The sequence below is a fragment of the Oncorhynchus nerka genome, linkage group LG11, assembly GCF_034236695.1.
Source record: "Oncorhynchus nerka isolate Pitt River linkage group LG11, Oner_Uvic_2.0, whole genome shotgun sequence".
Taxonomy (NCBI): Eukaryota; Metazoa; Chordata; class Actinopteri; order Salmoniformes; family Salmonidae; genus Oncorhynchus; species Oncorhynchus nerka.
The window spans coordinates 64,948,775-64,967,714 of record NC_088406.1 but is presented as its reverse complement, the minus strand read 5'-3'; the positions used below and the strand labels follow the sequence as shown (position 1 = coordinate 64,967,714).

At 47.4% G+C, this 18,940-nt stretch overlaps 1 protein-coding gene across 1 annotated transcript in view; it reads right to left on the bottom strand.

The window, feature by feature from the left end:
• LOC115137329 (sorbin and SH3 domain-containing protein 2-like) overlaps positions 1-18,940 on the bottom strand; it is a 106,018-nt gene that overhangs the window by 23,825 nt on the left and 63,253 nt on the right. The window contains 8 exon segments of the mRNA XM_065024758.1: positions 10,366-10,480; positions 10,725-10,935; positions 11,408-11,461; positions 13,269-13,335; positions 14,564-14,721; positions 16,002-16,131; positions 17,964-18,144; positions 18,146-18,615. Of these exon segments, the coding sequence (XP_064880830.1) occupies positions 10,366-10,480; positions 10,725-10,935; positions 11,408-11,461; positions 13,269-13,335; positions 14,564-14,721; positions 16,002-16,131; positions 17,964-18,144; positions 18,146-18,615 (1,386 nt within the window).

Here is an 18,940-nt window from a genome sequence, read left to right as displayed (position 1 = left end):
AGAAAGAGGGAGGGAGAGAGAGGAGGAAGAGAAAGCACAGAGCGATATGGATCTCGTGGTTAGGATAGGGGTGTGCAGCGCACGGCTGCAGGGGTTGATGGGTAAAGAAGAGTGGGTCCAGATGGAGAGTTTAACACCAGGGTAAAGAGACAAAAACAGTGTTGTTACCGGGGCACACACACACACCATTACACAAATCATTTTTGGGGGATAACTATGGCCCTCGTCATAGAAAGCATTGTTGTGCAATTCATTTTACCTAGCTACTTGTCACATTTCTCATTCAGATACTGGAAAAAGGGATAAAAAGTTGAATGGGTTGTAGGAGAACGGTCAGTTAAACTGAGCGATAAAAGATAGAACATTGGCTCATCAAGTGTCCTGAGGTGAAGAGACTAAACTGCATCACCATCTGTTGAACAGTCCTGTATGATGCGTCTTTGCTGGCCTTTAGCTTGTGACGCCACACAGTCATTCACTATAAAGCGCCAAAGCAGAGCAGAAAAAGTGTTGTGTAAATGTGCAAACTAATCCAGCAGAGGGCAACATCTCCCTGTCATAAAGCCCTGTACAACTCTGGTTCATTTCAGCACACCTGGGCCACGTTCAAGTAGCCAAACACGATCAAACGTTGCAGATAGAAATTCCACAAACAGAGCCAACGCGATGCCTTATTCTACATGTCAGAGAGTCATGTTTGTTCTCCAAAGTACATTTCTATCTGGATGTTTCAAAACGTTAGGAACTGCCGAAACACGCCCCACAGTTGAGCGCCAAACGGTCTTTCGAGGTTCGTTTGCTCTCGTTTGGTGGGTGTGACCTGATCAATATGGTCGTGACCATTTTGAAATTGCAATTACAATCCCACCATTCAACTGAATGTTCAGATCAGCACCATTCCCGCTGAATTAAACGTCCCACACCACTGCAACCTGCTGAACGTGGTCCTGAGTAAGTAAGCGAGGTAAAAAAAAAAGGAACATTGGTTTAACTGTCAATACACTGCTCAAAAAAAGAAAGCGAACACTAAAATAACACATCCTAGATCTGAATGAATGAAATATTCTTATTAAATACATTTTTCTTTACATAGTTGAACGTGCTGACAACAAAATCACACATAAATTATCAATGGAAATCAAATTCATCAACCCATGGAGGTCTGGATTTGGAGTCACACTCAAAATTAGAGTGGAAAACCACACTACAGGCTGATCCAACTTTGATGTAATGTCCTTAAAACAAGTCAAAATGAGGCTCAGTAGTGTGTGTGGCCACCACATGCCTGTATGACCTCCCAACAACGCCTGGGCATGCTCCTGTTGAGGTGGCGGATTGTCTCCTGAGGGATCTCCTCCCAGACCTGGACTAAAACATCCGCCAACTCCTGGACAGTCTGTGGTGCAACTGGCCATGGGTTCCTCCTAATGCAAGACAATGCTAGACCTCATGTGGCTGGAGTGTGTCAGCAGTTCCTCTTGCAGGAACTGCTGACACAGGAACTGCTGACACACTCCAGCCACATGAGGTCTAGCATTGTCTTGCATTAGGAGGAACCCATGGCCAACCGCACCAGCATATGGTCTCACAAGGGGTCTGAGGATCTCATCTCGGTACCTAATGGCAGTCAGTCTACCTCTGGCGAGCACATGGAGGGCTGTGCGGCCCCCCAAAGAAATGCCACCCCACACCATGACTGACCCACCGCCAAATCGGTCATGCTGGAGGATGTTGCAGGCAGCAGAACGTTCTCCACGGCGTCTCCAGACTCTGTCACGTGCTCAGTGTGAACCTGCTTTCATCTGTGAAGAGCACAGGGCGCCAGTGGCGAATTTGCCAATCTTGGTGTTCTCTGGCAAATGCCAAACGTCCTGCACGGTGTTGGGCTGTAAGCACAACCCCCACCTGTGGACGTCGGGCCATCATACCACCCTCATGGAGTCGGTTTCTGACCGTTTGAGCAGACACATGCACATTTGTGGCCTGCTGGAGGTCATTTTGCAGGGCTCTGGCAGTGCTCCTCCTACTCCTCCTTGCACAAAGGCGGAGGTAGCGGTCCTGCTGCTGGGTTGTTGCCCTCCTACGGCCTCCTCCACATCTCCTGATGTACTGGCCTGTCTTCTGGTAGCGCCTCCATGCTCTGGACACTACGCTGACAGACACAGCAAACCTTCTTGCCACAGCTTGCATTGATGTGCCATCCTGGATGAGCTGCACTACCTGAGCCACTTGTGTGGGTTGTAGACTCCGTCTCATGCTACCACTAGAGTGAGAGCACCGCCAGCATTCAAAAGTGACCAAAACATCAGCCAGGAAGCATAGGAACTGAGAAGTGGTCTGTGGTCACCACCTGCAAAACCACTCCTTTATTCGGGGTGTCTTGCTAATTGCCTATAATTTCAACCTGTTGTCTATTCCATTTGCACAACAGCATGTGAAATGTATTGTCAATCAGTGTTGCTTCCTAAGTGGACAGTTTGATTTCACAGAAGTGTGATTGACTTGGAGTTACATTGTGTTGTTTAAGTGTTCCCTTTATTTTTTTGAGCAGTGTAGATTATTTGGCTGGATTCTTTCTAAGTCTCATTTAAACCTTCAACATTTACTCTGCCCAAAACTCTGTACTATGAGCTTAATATTAAAAGTTAACTTTGACACCTGGAGCAAAACTCACCATAACTGAACATACAGGAACTCTCACTCTCCCACCTCCTCTCCCAAAGGACTACAGAGTGCTAGAATGACTCCTACGCACCAGCCCTGGGGCTTATTCCTCAGTCACTTTCCATGAGGTTTACTGTGGAGCGGAGGAGTGATTCACTGCAGTGCCCGGCACACTGCAGACTAGCAGTGACATTTACCACCCGTGTCTACTGGGAAATGTAGTATATGAGCTGCTGGGGGGGAAAGGCTTTTTGTATTGGACTTGCAAAACAGCTACTTCAGCTCAGGAAGAGGTGAATTGCACGGTGGAGGGGAGTGTACTCTCATTGCTATCTCTATGGACTCTCATTGCTATCTCTATGGACTCTCATTGCTATCTCTATGGACTCTCATTGCTATCTCTATGTCTAATTGGAGTACATCTGACCTCCTTAGGCGGTCGATAAAATTAAGGAAGGAAGGAGCTGAACGGGAGGCGCCTCTATGTGGGCCGTGCCCATAAAAATGTAGAGCGCCTGACGTAGCTGAAGAAAAGGTTTATAGAGGTCAACCAACCACCCCCCTTCCCCTCTGGCTACTTCATGCCACAAGGCTGGCTCAGCTGAGCCCCAGCTCTCGCTGGGTGACCCATGTCCAGGAGCTATTTAAAGGAGATACTTTGGGATTTTGGCAATGAGTCAGACGAACACGTGTGATACCATTTTTATGTCTCCGTGTCCAGTATGACGGAAGTTACGAGGTAGTTTCGCGAGTCAACGGTAACTAGCGTTAGCGCACTGACTGGAAGTCTATGGGTACAGTGTCTGCTAGCATGCTAGTAGCTACCCATAGACTTCCAGTCATTGCAGTGATCAGACCACAATCCAAGAAGTGGACCACAAGATGTCAATAATAGCCTTCTTTATGGAAGGCCATATCCAGGAGGCGTAGATGTGTGTGAACTAGTTTCTCCATCAGCAGCGGAGAGACCCACACCGCGACCAGAAACACACACGAAGGTGATGTGACGAAGGCTACAAACATGGTTTATCGTGACGTTCTTTAAGAGAAACGGGGAGAGAGACGGCGTAGTTGGGATGCATGAGGAAGCCTATAGCTCACCCTGCATTACAGACATCCCTGACTCATTGATATTCCCCACGCCTGCTCCTCTCCCTGTGCTCTACGTGGATTGATTCCCACATTAGGGTGTGCGTCAAATGGCTCCCTAGTCCCTACACTATAGGGCAGTTGACCCTGACTTTGAATACCATCGCTATAGGGAATAGGGTGCCCTTTGGGAGGAAGCCATGTTGTTCTGGAGAACTTGTCTAAAGACATTGAAAAGGTCCAATGCAACTGTTTTTATCTTAATATCAAATAATTTCTGGGTAAGAATTAAGTACATTACTGTGATCATTTTAATTGAAAACAAACTAAAATAGCTCCTGACCAAAGAGCAATTTCTCAAGCAAGAATTTAGCTAGTTGTCTGGGAGTGTTCTGAGTGGGGAGGGGAAAACTGAAAAGTAGCTGTTATAGAGAGAGGTTTGGAACTCTCTTTCTTATTGGTCTATTAACTAATTTGTCACCAGGCAGGACAAAACTCCATCCCACCAAAACAGGCAGACATTTTCAGGCAGCTATTTCAAACAGCTCTTACACTAAAAGAGCGATATCATAATTTCCACAATTTTACAGTTTTATTCTATAGTGTGGAAATGTATATAAAACATAGGAAAATCACGTATACGTTTGCAGAAACTAAACACGTTTTTGACTGCTTTAAGCTAAACAACGTCCTTAACTTCAGAAGAGTTCTCTTTCACCCCCCTCCTCCTTTACCTCCCTCTCTCTCTCCTAAACGATCACCCTCAAGTCCATGGAGCAGACAGACTAGCACGTGGATGGCCGACCCTCCTCCTGCAAGATGTCGCTCCAACAGGGTTTGTGACAGGCTCTCCAGGAGGATGGTTGACCAGTCCAATACAGCTGATATAATACACAACTATCCCCCTCACGTCACCTCTTGCCCTCAATTCCATGTAGCAAATAACCCCAGCCTCACCAATACAATGGGTGACACACAGATAGGAAGTGAAAAGAAGATTCCAACCTTTTGCCTTTGTGGTCCATTACATTTTGTTAAAAAGGTCACCGAAATGCTTTACAACGGGTTGGTCAAAACAAGCTTTGTGATTGGTTGAGACGCATTCTAAGCCATACATAAAAAAAAACAGTTTAGCATTGGTAAGCATTTGACGCAAAAACAGGCATTTTGTTTTCGGTTCCATCTGAGAAATCCCTACGTATTCACTGTCCCATCAGCCCAGCCAGCCAATTCATTAACCTGATCTCCACTGTAAATGCATCTAGACATTATTTCCCCTTGCTTCTAGCCTACACAATTGCTATATTTGGGCACAACACCACAACACAAAACCTCCGCTTCAGTTTTGACGGACTCCAGAAGGTGATTGCGTTAAAAAAGGAGTGAACACTGTCCGTTGAATACATTTAAATGGTTACACTTTATGGAAATCCAAATAGAAGCTTGCTTCTAGGCCTACAGAGCATTGGGAAAGTATTCAGACCCCTTGACTTTTTCCACATTTTGTTACGTTACAACTTTATTCTAAAATGAATTCAATTGTTAGTTTTTCCCTAATCAATCTACACACAATACCCTATAATGACAAATCAAATACATTTGATTTTATTTTAAACGTGACATTTACATAACTATTCAGACTCTTTACTCGGGACATTGTTGAAGCACCTTTGGCATCAAATAAAGCCTCAAGTCTTCTTGGGTATGAGGCTACAAGCTTGGCACACCTGCCTTTGGGGAGTTTCTCCCATTCTCTGAAAATCCTCTCAAGCGCCGTCAGTTTGGATGGGGAGCGTCGCTGCTCAGCCATTTTCAGGTCTCTCCAGAGATGCTTGATTGGGTTCAAGTCCGGGCTCTGGTTGGGCCACTCAAGGACATTCAAGAGACTTGTCTCGAAGTCACTCCTGCGTTGTCTTGGCTGTGTGCTTAGGGTTGCTGTCCTGTTGGAAGGTGAACCTACGCCCAAGTCTGAGGTCCTGAGGGTTCTGGAGCAGGTTTTCCATCAAGGACCTCTGTACTTTGCTCCGTTCATCTTTCCCTCAATCCTGATTAGTCACCGTAGGTATGATGCCAGGTTTTCTCCAGACAAGATGCTTGGCATTCAGGCCGAGTTCAATCTATGTTTCATCAGACCAGAGATTCTTATTTATCATGGTCTGAGATTCCTTTAGGTGCCTTTTGGCAAACTCAAAGCGGGCTGTCATGTGCCTTTTACTGAAAAGTGTCTTCCGTCTGGCCACTGTACTATGAAGGTCTGATTGGTGCCCAGAGATGGTTGTCCTTCTGGAAGGTACTCATCTCCACAGAGGAACACGGGAGTTCTGTCAGAGTGACCATCGGGTTCTTGGTCTCCTCCCTGACCAAGGCCCTTCTCCCCCAATTGCACAGTTTGGCCAGCTCTAGAAAGAGTCTTGGTGGTTCAAAACGTCTCCCATTTAAGAATGATGGAGGCCACTGTGTTCTTGGGGACCTTCAATCCTGTAGTCATTTGTTGGTACCCTTCCCCAGATCTGTGCCTCGACACAATCTTGTCTCAGAGCTCTACGGACAATTCCTACGACCTCATGGCTTGGTTTTCAACTGTGGGAACGTATATAGACATGATTTGGAAAGGCACACACCTGTCCAATCAAATGCATTTACCACAGGTGGACTTCAAGTTCTAGAAACATCTCAAGGATGATCAATAGAAACAGAATGCATCTGAGCTCAACTTCGAGTTTCATAGCAAAAACCTAAATAAAATAATGACTTGTTTTTGCTTTGTCATCATGGGGAAAAAAGTAATTTTATCAATTTTAAAATACAGTGGCTTACGAAAGTATTCACCCCCCTTGGCATTTTTCCTATTTCCTTGCCTTACAACCTAGAATTAAAATATATTTTTTTGGGGGCTTGTATAATTTGATTTAGACAACATGCCTACCACTGAGGATGCAAAAATTTTCTATTGTGAAACAAACAAGACAAAAAAAAAGAAAACTTGAGCGTGCATAACTATTCACCCCACAAAGTCAATACTTTGTAGAGTCACCTTTTGCAGCAATTACATCTGCAAGTCTCTTGGGGTATGTCTCTATAAGCTTGGCACATCTAGCCACTGGGATTTTTGCCCATTCTTCAAGGCAAAACTGCTTCAGCTCCTTCAAGTTGGATGGGTTCCGCTGGTGTACAACAATATTTAAGTCATACCACATATTCTCAATTAGATTGAGGTCTTTAAATGTTTCCCTTAAACCACTCAAGTGTTGCTTTAGCAGTATGCTTAGGGTCATTGTCCTGCTGGAAGGTGAACTTACGCCCCAGTCTCAAATCTCTGGAAGACAAACAGGTTTCCTTCAAGAAATTCCCTGTATTTAGCGCCATCATCATTCCTTCAATTCTGACCAGTTTCCCAGTCCCTGCTGATGAAAACATCCCCACAGCATGATGCTGCTGCCACCACCATGCTTCACTGTGGGGATAGGGTTCTCGGGGGGATGAGAGGTGTTGGGTTTGCGCCAGACACAGCATTTTCCTTGATGGCCAAAAAGCTCAATTTGAGTCTCATCTAACCAGAGTACCATCTCCTATGTGTTTGGGGAGTCTCCCATATGCCTTTTGGCGAACACCAAATGTGTTTGCTTATTTTTTATCTTTAAGCAATGCCTTTTTTTATGGCTACTCTTCCGTAAAGCCCAGCTCTGTGGAGTGTACACCTTAAAGTGGTCCTTTGGACAGATACTCCAATCTCCGCTGTGGAGCTTTGCAGCTCCTTCAGGGTTGTCTTTGGTCTCTTCGTTGCATCTGATTAATGCCCTCCTTGCCTGGTCTGTGAGTTTTGGTGGGTGGCCATCTTGGCAGGTTTGTTGTGGTGCCATGTTCTTTAAATTGTTTCATAATTGATTTAATGGTGCTCCATAGGATGTTCAAAGTTTCGGATACTTTTTTATAAACTCAACCCTGATCTGTACTCCTTTGGTCGTCATGGTGCCGCTTGCTTAGTGGTGTTGCAGGCTCTGAGACTCTTTCATTTCACTTCACCAATTTGGACTATTTTGTGCATGTTCATTACATGAAAACCATATAAAGACCTATTTCAATTACAGGTTGTAATGCAACAAAATAAGAATAACGCCAAGGGGGATGAATACTTTTGCAAGGCACTGTAAGGCTGTAACAAAATGTGTAAAATGTCAAGGGGTCTGAATACTTTCCAGATGCACTGTATGTACACTGCTCAAAAAAAGAAAGGGAACACTAAAATAACACATCCTAGATCTGAATGAATGAAATATTCTTATTAAATACTTTTTTCTTTACATAGTTGAATGTGCTGACAACAAAATCACACATAAATTATCAATGGAAATCAAATTTATCAACCCATGGAGGTCTGGATTTGGAGTCACACTCAAAATTAAAAGTGGAAAACCACACTACAGGCTGATCCAACTTTGATGTAATGTCCTTAAAATAAGTCAAAATGAGGCTCAGTAGTGTGTGTGGCCTCCACGTGCCTGTATGACCTCCCTACAACGCCTGGGCATGCTCCTGATGAGGTGGCGGATGGTCTCCTGAGGGATCTCCTCCCAGACCTGGACTAAAGCATTCGCCAACTCCTGGACAGTCTGTGGTGCAACGTGGCGTTGGTGGATGGAGCGAGACATGCTGTCCCAGATGTGCTCAATTGGATTCAGGTCTGGGGAACAGGTGGGCCAGTCCATAGCATCAATGCCTTCCTCTTGCAGGAACTGCTGACACACTCCAGCCACATGAGGTCTAGCATTGTCTTGCATTAGGAGGAACCCAGGGCCAACCGCACCAGCATATGGTCCCACAAGGGGTCTGAGGATCTCATCTCGGTACCTAATGGCAGTCAGGCTACCTCTGGCGAGCACATGGAGGGCTGTGCGGCCCCCCAAAGAAATGCCACCCCACACCATGACTGACCCACCGCCAAACGGGTCATGCTGGAGGATGTTGCAGGCAGCAGAACGTTCTCCACGGTGTCTCCAGACTGTCACGTCTGTTACGTGCTCAGTGTGAACCTGCTTTCATCTGTGAAGAGCACAGGGCTCAGTGGCGAATTTGCCAATCTTGGTGTTCTCTGGCAAATGCCAAACGTCCTGCACGGTGTTGGGCTTGTAAGCACAACCCCCACCTGTGGACGTCGGGCCCTCATACCACCTTCATGGTGTCTGTTTCTGACCGTTTGAGCAGACACATGCATATTTGTGGCCTGCTGGAGGTCATTTTGCAGGGCTCTGGCAGTGCTCCTCCTGCTCCTCCTTGCACAAAGGCGGAGGTAGCGGTCCTGCTGCTGGGTTGTTGCCCTCCTACGTCCTCCTCCACATCTCCTGATGTACTGTACTGGCCTGTCTCCTGGTAGCGCCTCCATGCTCTGGACACTACGCTGACAGACACAGCAAACCTTCTTGCCACAGCTCGCATTGATGTGCCATCCTGGATGAGCTGCACTACCTGAGTCACTTGTGTGGGTTGTAGACTCCGTCTCATGCTACCACTAGAGTGAAAGCACCGCCAGCATTCAAAAGTGAACAAAACATCAGCCAGGAAGCATAGGAACTGAGAAGTGGTATGTGGTCACCACCTGTAGAACCACTCCTTTATTGGGGGTGTATAATTTCCACCTGTTGTCTATTCCATTTGCACAACAGCATGTGAAATGTATTGTCAATCAGTGTTGCTTCCTAAGTGGACAGTTTGATTTCACAGAAGTGTGATTGACTTGGAGTTACATTGTGTTGTTTAAGTGTTCCCTTTAGTGTACATAAAGGTGCATATAAAGCACATGAGACATTAATAATCTTAAATTAGTTTTATGACTAATTTCAGAATTGACATTATTACGAAACTTAAGTTCACTAACAGAACATCTATATTATTAACACTCAAAGGCCATTACCTTTCTAAAAATACACATTCAAGGATCAGTCCCCCCTCGGGCTTAAAAATAACACTATTATATAATTGCTTTCCTACTCAACCTTAATAACAAGCATATCCAGTTCGACCACTTCAGGACACGTAATAGAAATGCCTTTATCCCCCTAATGGTTGAAGAACAGCACCTCTAAAAGGCTTCTTCCTAGAGCGTAGGTCAGGGGTCTCCAACTCTGTTCCTGTAGACAGAGCCTTGGTGTTTACAGGGTTTTGTTCCAACCCAGCTCCAAAAACACACCTCTTATTCACTCTGGATCTTAATACCTGGAATTGGATGTATTCGTGCTGGGCAGGAACAAAAGCCTACACCTCCATTTAGCTCTCCAGGACCGAGAGTTGGAGATCACTCGCTTATTAGCAAACAAGGACGCTGTAGATTAGAGGGTGATTACGGGGAGTTTTAAATGGCTTAGATAATGACAATGTAGGCCAGGGGTGTCAAACTAAATTCCTGAAGGGCTAAGTGTCAGCGGGTTTTCGCTCCTCCCTTTGATTAGTTAGGAACTCCCCTCACCTGGTTGTTGGATTCATTTATGGCAGTCTAATTGGACACCAATTGAAAGGGAATAACAAAAAACAGGAAACACATGGCCCTCCGGGAATTGAGTTTGACACCCTGATGTAGGCTAATACAAAAAGTGACAAGACGTGCTTTTGGGCACTCACCGGCCTCTCCTGCTCCAGAATGGATGATTTCCCAGGCTCGTACTCAAATATACTCCTGGGTTCAGCGCGGTACTTTCTAGTGTCCACTTTCCTATCGGGAGGGCCCCACTGATTCCTGGTGCGAAAATAAATTTAAAAACATCAGTGTGATCTTGGACCTAGTTTAAGATGAGACCTAGACCTAGGTTCTAGGTCTAAGGTAACACCTAAGGTGAGGGTCTCAAGTGACTAGGCCTAGGTAAGAACAAAGCCTATGTCTAGGCCTACATTGCAGACTAGGGCTAAGTATAAGCCTAAGACGTAGACTAACAGGCCATTGGTCTAGGACCAAGCGAAAGATACAGATCGCAGTGTCTTACATGGTGTCGGGCGAGTCTCGCTCCCGGTCGCTGTCTCTGGACCTCAGCTGTAGGAGGGAGGGCTTGGGCGGGGGTGGCGGTGGCACGGGGGAGGGCTCCCTGAAGGTCCCGGGGCCTCCGTTGTCCGACGGGCTCTTGGCCAGGGGCCGGTACGTTTGTGTCCTGGGGGGAGGGTAGGCCACGGTGGGGTTGGAGGACTGACCATATGTGTCTATAGATAGATAGAGAGATATATATATATAGAGAGAGAGAGGATAGAGAAAGAGAGAGAAAGAGAGAAAGAGAGAGAGAGAAAGAGAGAAAGAGAGAGAGAGAAAGAGAGAGAGAGAAAGAGAGAGAAAGAGAGAAAGAGAAAGAGAGAGAAAGAGAGAGAAAGAGAGAGAAAGAGAAAGAGAAAGAGAGAGAGAAAATAGAGAGAAAATAAAGAGAAAGAGAGAAAGAGAGAGAAAGAGAAAGAGAGAAAATAGAGAAAGAGGTGGAGGAAGAATAGAGAGAGGGATATGATGGGGTGGGAAAAATAGAAAGAGCGATAGACAGAAAGAGTGAAAAGAAAGGAGAAGAAGGGGCTGGTAAACTAAGCATTCTTGTGAGTCAGGTGTTTTCATTGTCCTTGAACACAGGACAACGTGACGAACCAGCGGCATACATTTGAATCTTCAAGAAGAGATCTTTGAGACGCTTACCACTGTCACCGCTGACAGTGTATGTGGCGTTGTACGAGTCGGCATAGTCGTCATCTGTAAAAACACGGAAGAAGGTGAGCAGAACACACACACCCTGCCGAGAGCACCCTTTTCCCCGCCTCCATTTGTGCGCACACACACACACACAGATTCCCTTCCTCCATTACTGCAGAAACATTCTGCCCGTCTCAGGGAAAACATCAGTGGGCACACTAAGGCACCCCTAGGTAGCTTATCAGCAGGGTGAATACTGAAGATCAAAGTATAAGGACCCAGGATAATGAAGGGCTGACTATTGACGTTATCCTTTGAGAACTACAATATACTGTGTGTGTGTGTGTTGTTAAGAACAAATATGCCTTGTATTGACAATGTGATTTGGTGACGCCCACACAACGGAGCAGCGATCGCGGCAGTGCATCTGTAGGTTCGATTAGACGCCGCTTCTCCCACTCAGTCCCTCCCTCTTCTTTCTCTTTCTATTGCCCTCCTTGTATCCGTCTCAGTCTCCCCCCCTTCTACACTCTGTCTCTCTGTCTAATGAGTTCTGGCTCAACAAGGGCACATAGAGAAACCCACAATACATGCATGTCCATCCACACACACATACACTATATGACCAAAAGTATGTGGACACCTGCTGAACATCTCATTCCAAAATCATGGGCATTAATATGGAGTTGTTCCCCCCTTGCTGGTATAACAGCCTCCATTCTTCTGGGAAGGCTTTCCATTAGATGGAACATTGCTGCGGGGACTTAGGCCTGGCTTGCAGTCGGCGATCCAATTAATCCCAACGATGTTCGATGGGGTTGAGGTCAGGGCTCTATGCGGGCCAGTCAAGTTCTTCCACACCGATCGACAACTCATTTCTGTATGGACCTCACTTTGTGCACGGGGGCATACTCATGCTGAAACAGGAAAGGCCTTCCCCAAACATTTGCCACAAAGTTGGAAGTGCAGAATCGTCTAGAATGTCAGTGTATGCTGTAGCGTTAAGATTTCCCTTCACTAGAATTAAGGGGACTAGCCCAAACCATGAAAAACTGCCCCACACCATTATTCCTCCTCCACCAAACTTTACAGTTGCCACTATTCTTTGGGGCAGGTCCCGTTTTCCTGGCATCCGCCAAACCTAGAGTTGTCTGTCAGACTGCCAGATGGCGAAGCGTGATTCATCACTCCAGAGAACGCATTTCCACTGCTCCAATCGCAAGGAGCTTTACACCACTCCAGCCGACGCTTGGCATTGCGCATGGTGATCTTAGGCTGAAACCTATTTCATGAAGCTCACGACGAACAGTTCTTGTGCTGACGTTGCTTCCAGAAGCAGTTTGGAACTCGGTAGTGAGTGTTGCGACGGAGGACAGACTATTTTTTACACCCCATGCGCTCCAGCACTCAGCAGACCCGTTCTGTGAGCTTGTGTGGCCTACCACTTCGTGGCCGAGCTATTGTTGCTCCTAGACGTTTCTACTTCACAATAACAGCACTTACAGTTGACCGGGGAAGCTCTAGCAGGGCAGAAATTTGACAAACTGACTTGTTGGGAAGTTGGCATCCTATGACGGTACCACGTTGAAAGTCACTGAGCTCTTCAGTAAGGCCATTCTACTGCCAATGTTTGTCTATGGAGATTGCATGGCTATGCGCTCAATTTTATACACCTGTCAGCAACGGGTGCGGCTGAAATAACCGAATCCACTAAATTTGAAGGGATGTCCACATCCTTTTGTATATATAGTGCACACCCCCCACCTGTTGTATTAGGCACATGGGACCAATAAAATGGGATTTGACTGTACACATTGCAATGGACAGAGTGTACGGTCTCCTCCAGTCTACTGTACATCCACCCCACCTGCTTTGTGAACCATGTGGATCTGCTTGAACATGGTCTTGTACCAGTCCTTCGGCCTATCCACTGTCTGTGGGGAGAGAGAAAACAATCAGAAATCAATGTAGGCTACAGACAGACGGACAGACAGATAGGCAGGCAGACGGGCGGCCAGAGAGGCGGATCGATGGATGGATGGACAGGACACGTGCAAAGAAAAGTCTGTGTGCGCAGCCACGTGTTTCTGTTTGTCACGCACACACACTCCCACACTCAGTCATCTGTCATCGGCTGACAGCGGAAGTTCATTTCTTGGCCAGTCGATAGCATTGACCGCAACCGCGACCTGACTAGGCAGAAAAGTGTCTGTTTTGAGTCCAGAGTGTGTGTGCGTATGTGTGTGTGTGTGTGTGTTTGACCAGACGTACCCAGATGGCCCAAGCCTGGCTACACCCCCGCTAATACCATGGTTACCAGCGAAGGGCCAGAAACATTTTCCGCACAGCGCATCTGTCTCTCTCTCTCTGCCTCCCTCCCTTTCTCCATGCGCTTCACAATAGAGCGAGGACTAGTGTCTGAAGTACTGTTATAGACGGCTGAGATACATACACACATGGATGCGGGTACACACACACACACACACACACACACACACACACACACACACACACACACACACACACACAGAGAGAGAAAAAGACTGCTCATTGCCCTGTAGTACAATAACGAGGACTTTGACTAAGTCCCTAATTATAGCTAGCGGACATAAAAAGGTAGGGAGAGAGAAAGAGGGCGAGAGAGAGAGAGAGAGAGAGAGAGAGAAAGGGCTCTGAATAAGGGGTCTAAAGCTGCTGACATCTCAAAAGCATTCCTCCCACTGGGCCCTGCTCACATATCAGAAGCAGACAGGGATAGTCAGGGCCAGAGGTGCTCCACGTTCCCCAAGGAAAAACACAACGGTGAGTCATGAAACTCCACAACACACATTGAGTGCATCCCAAACGGCCCCCTGTTCCCTACATCGTGCACTACTTTTGGCAAAGCTACATGGGTTCCGGTCAAAAGTGGTGCACTATAAAGGGAATCGGGTGCCGTGTGGGACAGAGCCACCGTCAACGACCACCAGATATGGAACACAGGCTTTACTGCTCTGTAGCGAAATTCATCCCACTTAAAATGAAACAGAGCTTTTAAGCCTTCTTAAAATGTGTTCTTAAAGTAGGTATCCAAACAGTTGGTTTTGTTGCACTTGTCTTGTCGTCTGTATGCCTGCGTGTACATGCATGCGTGTGTGTGACTGCGTGGGTCCCCCGCCTCACCGTGCGAATGGCGATTGGGATGCCCGTGTCATCCACGGGGCCGATGCCCTCGTAGTGGGGGGCCTTGATGACAGACACCCTCTTCTCTTCCTCTGAAAAGCGGGCGATGGGCACCGTGCTGCTCACGCTGGTGTGGCCCGACATCACCGACTCTGAACCTTCTTTATGGTGTGTGTGTGTGTGTGTGTAGTGTAGAGTAGTATGTGGAAGGGGAGAGAAGAGGAGAAACAAAAGGGATGAATAGAGGGATGGAGGAAGGAAGAGAGGACAGTGAACTGAGGTGAGTGATTTGGATGGGCTGGCCCAGAAAACACACAAACGTAAACGCTCTCCTTACATTCTGCATTTCATACAGACGAACACACGCAGTCACACACACACAAACAAACGTACTAAACAGCAGCCCGCTCACCACACACACACACTCTAAACAAGTTTATTAGAGATATCCACTGAGTATACCAAACATTAAGAACACCTTCCTAATATTGAGTTGCGCCCCCCCATTTTGACATCAGAACAGCCTCAATTCGTCAAGGAATGGACTCAGCAAGGTGTTGAAAGTGTTCCACAGGGATGCTGGCCCATGTTGACTCCAATGCTTCCCACAGTTGTGTCAAGTTGGCTGGATGTCCTTTGGGCGGTGGACCATTCTTGATACACACGGGGAAAATGTTGAGCGTGAAAAACCCAACTGTCTCAAGGTTTAAAAATCCTACTTTAACCCGTCTCTCCCCCTTCATCTACGCTGATTGAAGTGTCATCAACATCTGATCATAGCTTTCACCTGGTCAGTGTCATGGAAAGAGGTGTTCCTAATGCTTTGTACACTCAGTGTGTATACAGCGTATCCAGTATATCATAGTAAATGTAGGGCTGTGCAAGGCTGATGCGAGTTATGAGCCGATAAGCATATTCCCACTGCCAGGTCCACTTTGTCAGCCATTCATTTTCCACTGCGCTCCCCCTATCGATTAGGCCCCGTCTGCCTCTAATGGGTGTAAATACATCATATCCTGCAAACCTCAATAGTCCCATTACATCAACTAACTAGACAAGTGCATTAAAGAGCCATTATCTCTGGGCGGTATTAATAGTGAGGGGATCAACATCAGAACAAAGTCAACGTAAATCACCACAGTGTCGTGACTACGCGTACATTCACAGACGTCAGAATACCGGTAATCAGTTGGCTTACTTTGTGTGGAGGCGTACATTGTGGTTCAGGACCGTTCTTAGCGTAAGAGTTCCTGGTTATGCAGTGGTTGATTTAATTTGTTTTTTTGTCAAGCCTTATTCTGTGCCCATTGTTTTCTTTAAAAGGTAGACTCAGCAATATGGCATTGTGGTTCATAGCAGAACAAATGCCTGCTTGCACAAGACAACACAAATTCTAAAATCAGCCCAGGCTGACACAGGTCGGGATCCCCGCTCTCACCTGCGCTCCGACTCTGCATGTGAACCACCCCTGGGCTGAACGAGGCGGGGAGAGGGGGGTAGGCCGGGGGTGAGGAGGGTCTCTGGGGGTGGGGCGCACTTCCATTCATAGCCACTTGAATAGCTTGGCCCTGGAGGGGAGAGAGAGTGAGAGAAAAAGAGAGAGCGAGGGGAGATGAAGAGTGAGAGAAAAAGAGGGAGACAGACAGACAGACAGACAGACAGACAGACAGACAGACAGACAGACAGACAGACAGACAGACAGACAGACAGACAGACAGACAGACAGACAGACAATCAGAACCAGAGGGTAAACGTTTATAGCTGTCAAAACTGATGAGACAGACACCCGCATGATGTTATCAGCTGGTTTAGAATCAAAGACTCGATACTAAGAATCGATGAGTCTGTAATAAGAACAGGTTACCAGTAAGACTGAAATAACTATACGAGTAGATTTTAAGGGCCAAAGTGAAATAGGTCAATCTGATTGTTAGGAGAGGAGTGCAACAGACAGTACTGGAAAATCGTGCTGCATCAGAGAGAACATAAACAGGTTAGTTCAAAGGAAGTAGTCGAGTAGCTGGAAATCAACAAACATGGGCTTACTTCAATCAGGGATGTCCTTATTGGTTAGAAACGACACAGTGCAAACATAGAAGACTGTGTCACATCACTGTCACATTGAAGGACCAACAATCAAAACTCCCACAATGATTTAACAGACATAGGAAAGAAGTTGTTGTGCCTAAGAGTTAATTGCAGTTGGACAAATCCTCACATTTTGGTACGTGAGAAACACACACGAAAGACACGTTACATAGGTGGGACCACGGCGCACAAAGACGTTGTTAGACTAAACCCTCAGAAGAGTGCGAAGGGAGATGTTATGACAGGGACAAGGGGGTAGGGCATACAAGAGTGCCTCACTCAAAGCCGGGTGAGTGGATTAGTTGGAGGAGCTTGTAAACACTGGAATGTCTGGGTGGGTAACAGGTTTGGGGGTCGGGGGGACTCAAGCTTCCTTGGTGTAGCCAGTAGTTAGCGACGTTGTGGGGGTGGGGATAGTTACGTTAGTGGCAGCAGCGGCGGAGGTTAGCGGCGGCGCCTCGTCGTTGCCCGTGGTGGACGCGGAGGTCGACATGTGGCTGAGGGTGGGCGAGGGTGTGGGAGACACGCCGGGGGAGTCTAGGCTGCAGATCTGGAGCTCCTCCAGGAGGCCTGCCGTGGAGGATGAGTACTGGCTGAGCGCTGACACTGTCACTAGGGAGAGCGAGGGTGACATGCCCCCCATACATCCATCAGCACTAACCACGCTTACGCTAACCCCGCCAACTATGCCAATTTTGTCCATTCGGTCCCCCCCAACGCGCTCCAAGGTGGCGTATGGGGATGGGGCGTACGGGGTGGGCGACAGGGCTTTGAAGCCCGCCAGGTAGTCCAGTGAGTCTGCGCTTTGGCGGTTGTAAGGTGAGTGCCGGGCTCTGTGGTCGGGGAAGCAGGGGTGAGGAGGCGAGGCCTGGTAGGATGGAAGGGGGTTGTGGAGGAGGAAGAAAGGGAGGGTGAGAGAGTTTAAACTGATACGGCTGTGCATGGTTGGGTGGTCCAAACAGGACAGGAAGTGACACTGTGTGACAGGAAACGATGTGGTGTTTTGTCACACTGCATTATAGCGGGCAGACTGTTGTTACCTTCACTGTGGGGTAAGAGATTGGATTAGTGCAATTACGGTGTTTGAAGATATCGGACACTGAACAAAACACACTGTGCTTCTAAATCTGGCCATCCCCCAGACAAACGCACAAACACACACACACACACACACACACACACACACACACACACACACACACACACAATCCCAGTTAGTCTGGTTGGTTGGTTGTGCCTGACAAACCACAGTGGTGCAGTTGAAGAATAACTGACGGAGGTCGATTAGGAAACTGGAAGTCAGTTATAGTACCACCACATTCGCTGCAGACGGTAGAGGTGGAACTGGAGGGGGGGCCTTCACCTTCCTGCCCTCCCCATGGTCAGAAGCTGGGGCCTTGGAGCCTGGTGGTTTGGGGTTCCGCGGGGCCATCTGGACAGAGAGGGAGGCTGTGTGCTGGCTTTGGGGGCCGATGGAGGAGTCTGTACGTGGGGAAGGTTAGGGGAGGAAGGGAGGTGGTGAGAGTCTCAGGCTGGGGGACGGGCTGGTGGGAGGGGGGATCAGGGATGGTGACGGGGGTGAGTCTGAGGGAGGACACCTTGCGCTCTGCAGCCTGAAGCTGGGTGGTGGTGGAGGAAGTAGCTGTGGAGGCTTTGACCTTGCTGGTGTCATTGGGGATGGGGTTGGCGAGGGGAGACTGAGGTTTTGTTTGTGGGGGCTGGGGGTTGGGTTCGGGTTCAGATTGGGGTGCAGAAGTGGTGGTAGTAGTCTGATTGTGGGAGTAAGAAGACGTGCTCTTGACTGTGTAAGACTCTTTGAGGACGGCCTTCTCGTTGGAGAGGGCTAGCATCCCGGGTCCGAGGGTCTCGGCTAGGAGGGAGCTGTAGGAGGGGGGGATAGCACCTGTGGCGGGGGAGGGGTAGCTCTCTCTCCTAGGGGGCGGGAGGGGGACCTGATTGACAGCCTGCGCAGCCAATTAGAATGAGAGAAAACAGCAAACAAACACACATTGTTTACCAATGGAATGATTGAAATAAAGATCTGAGACAAAATCCAGGCCAAAGTATAATACAAGAACAATACACCCTTGACCGGAATATATTCATTTCTTCCCTCTCTGTTGTAAACATTTTATGAGATTGTGGTGCGATTTATTTTCCACAACATCATAAAAATGTGGCCTGGAATCAAATAAAGATCATTTTAGAAGATTGAAGAGATGTGTGGAGCCAACTGCTTCCTGGCTGCGTTTATCATCTTCCTCAAATGACGCATAAACACTGAACACA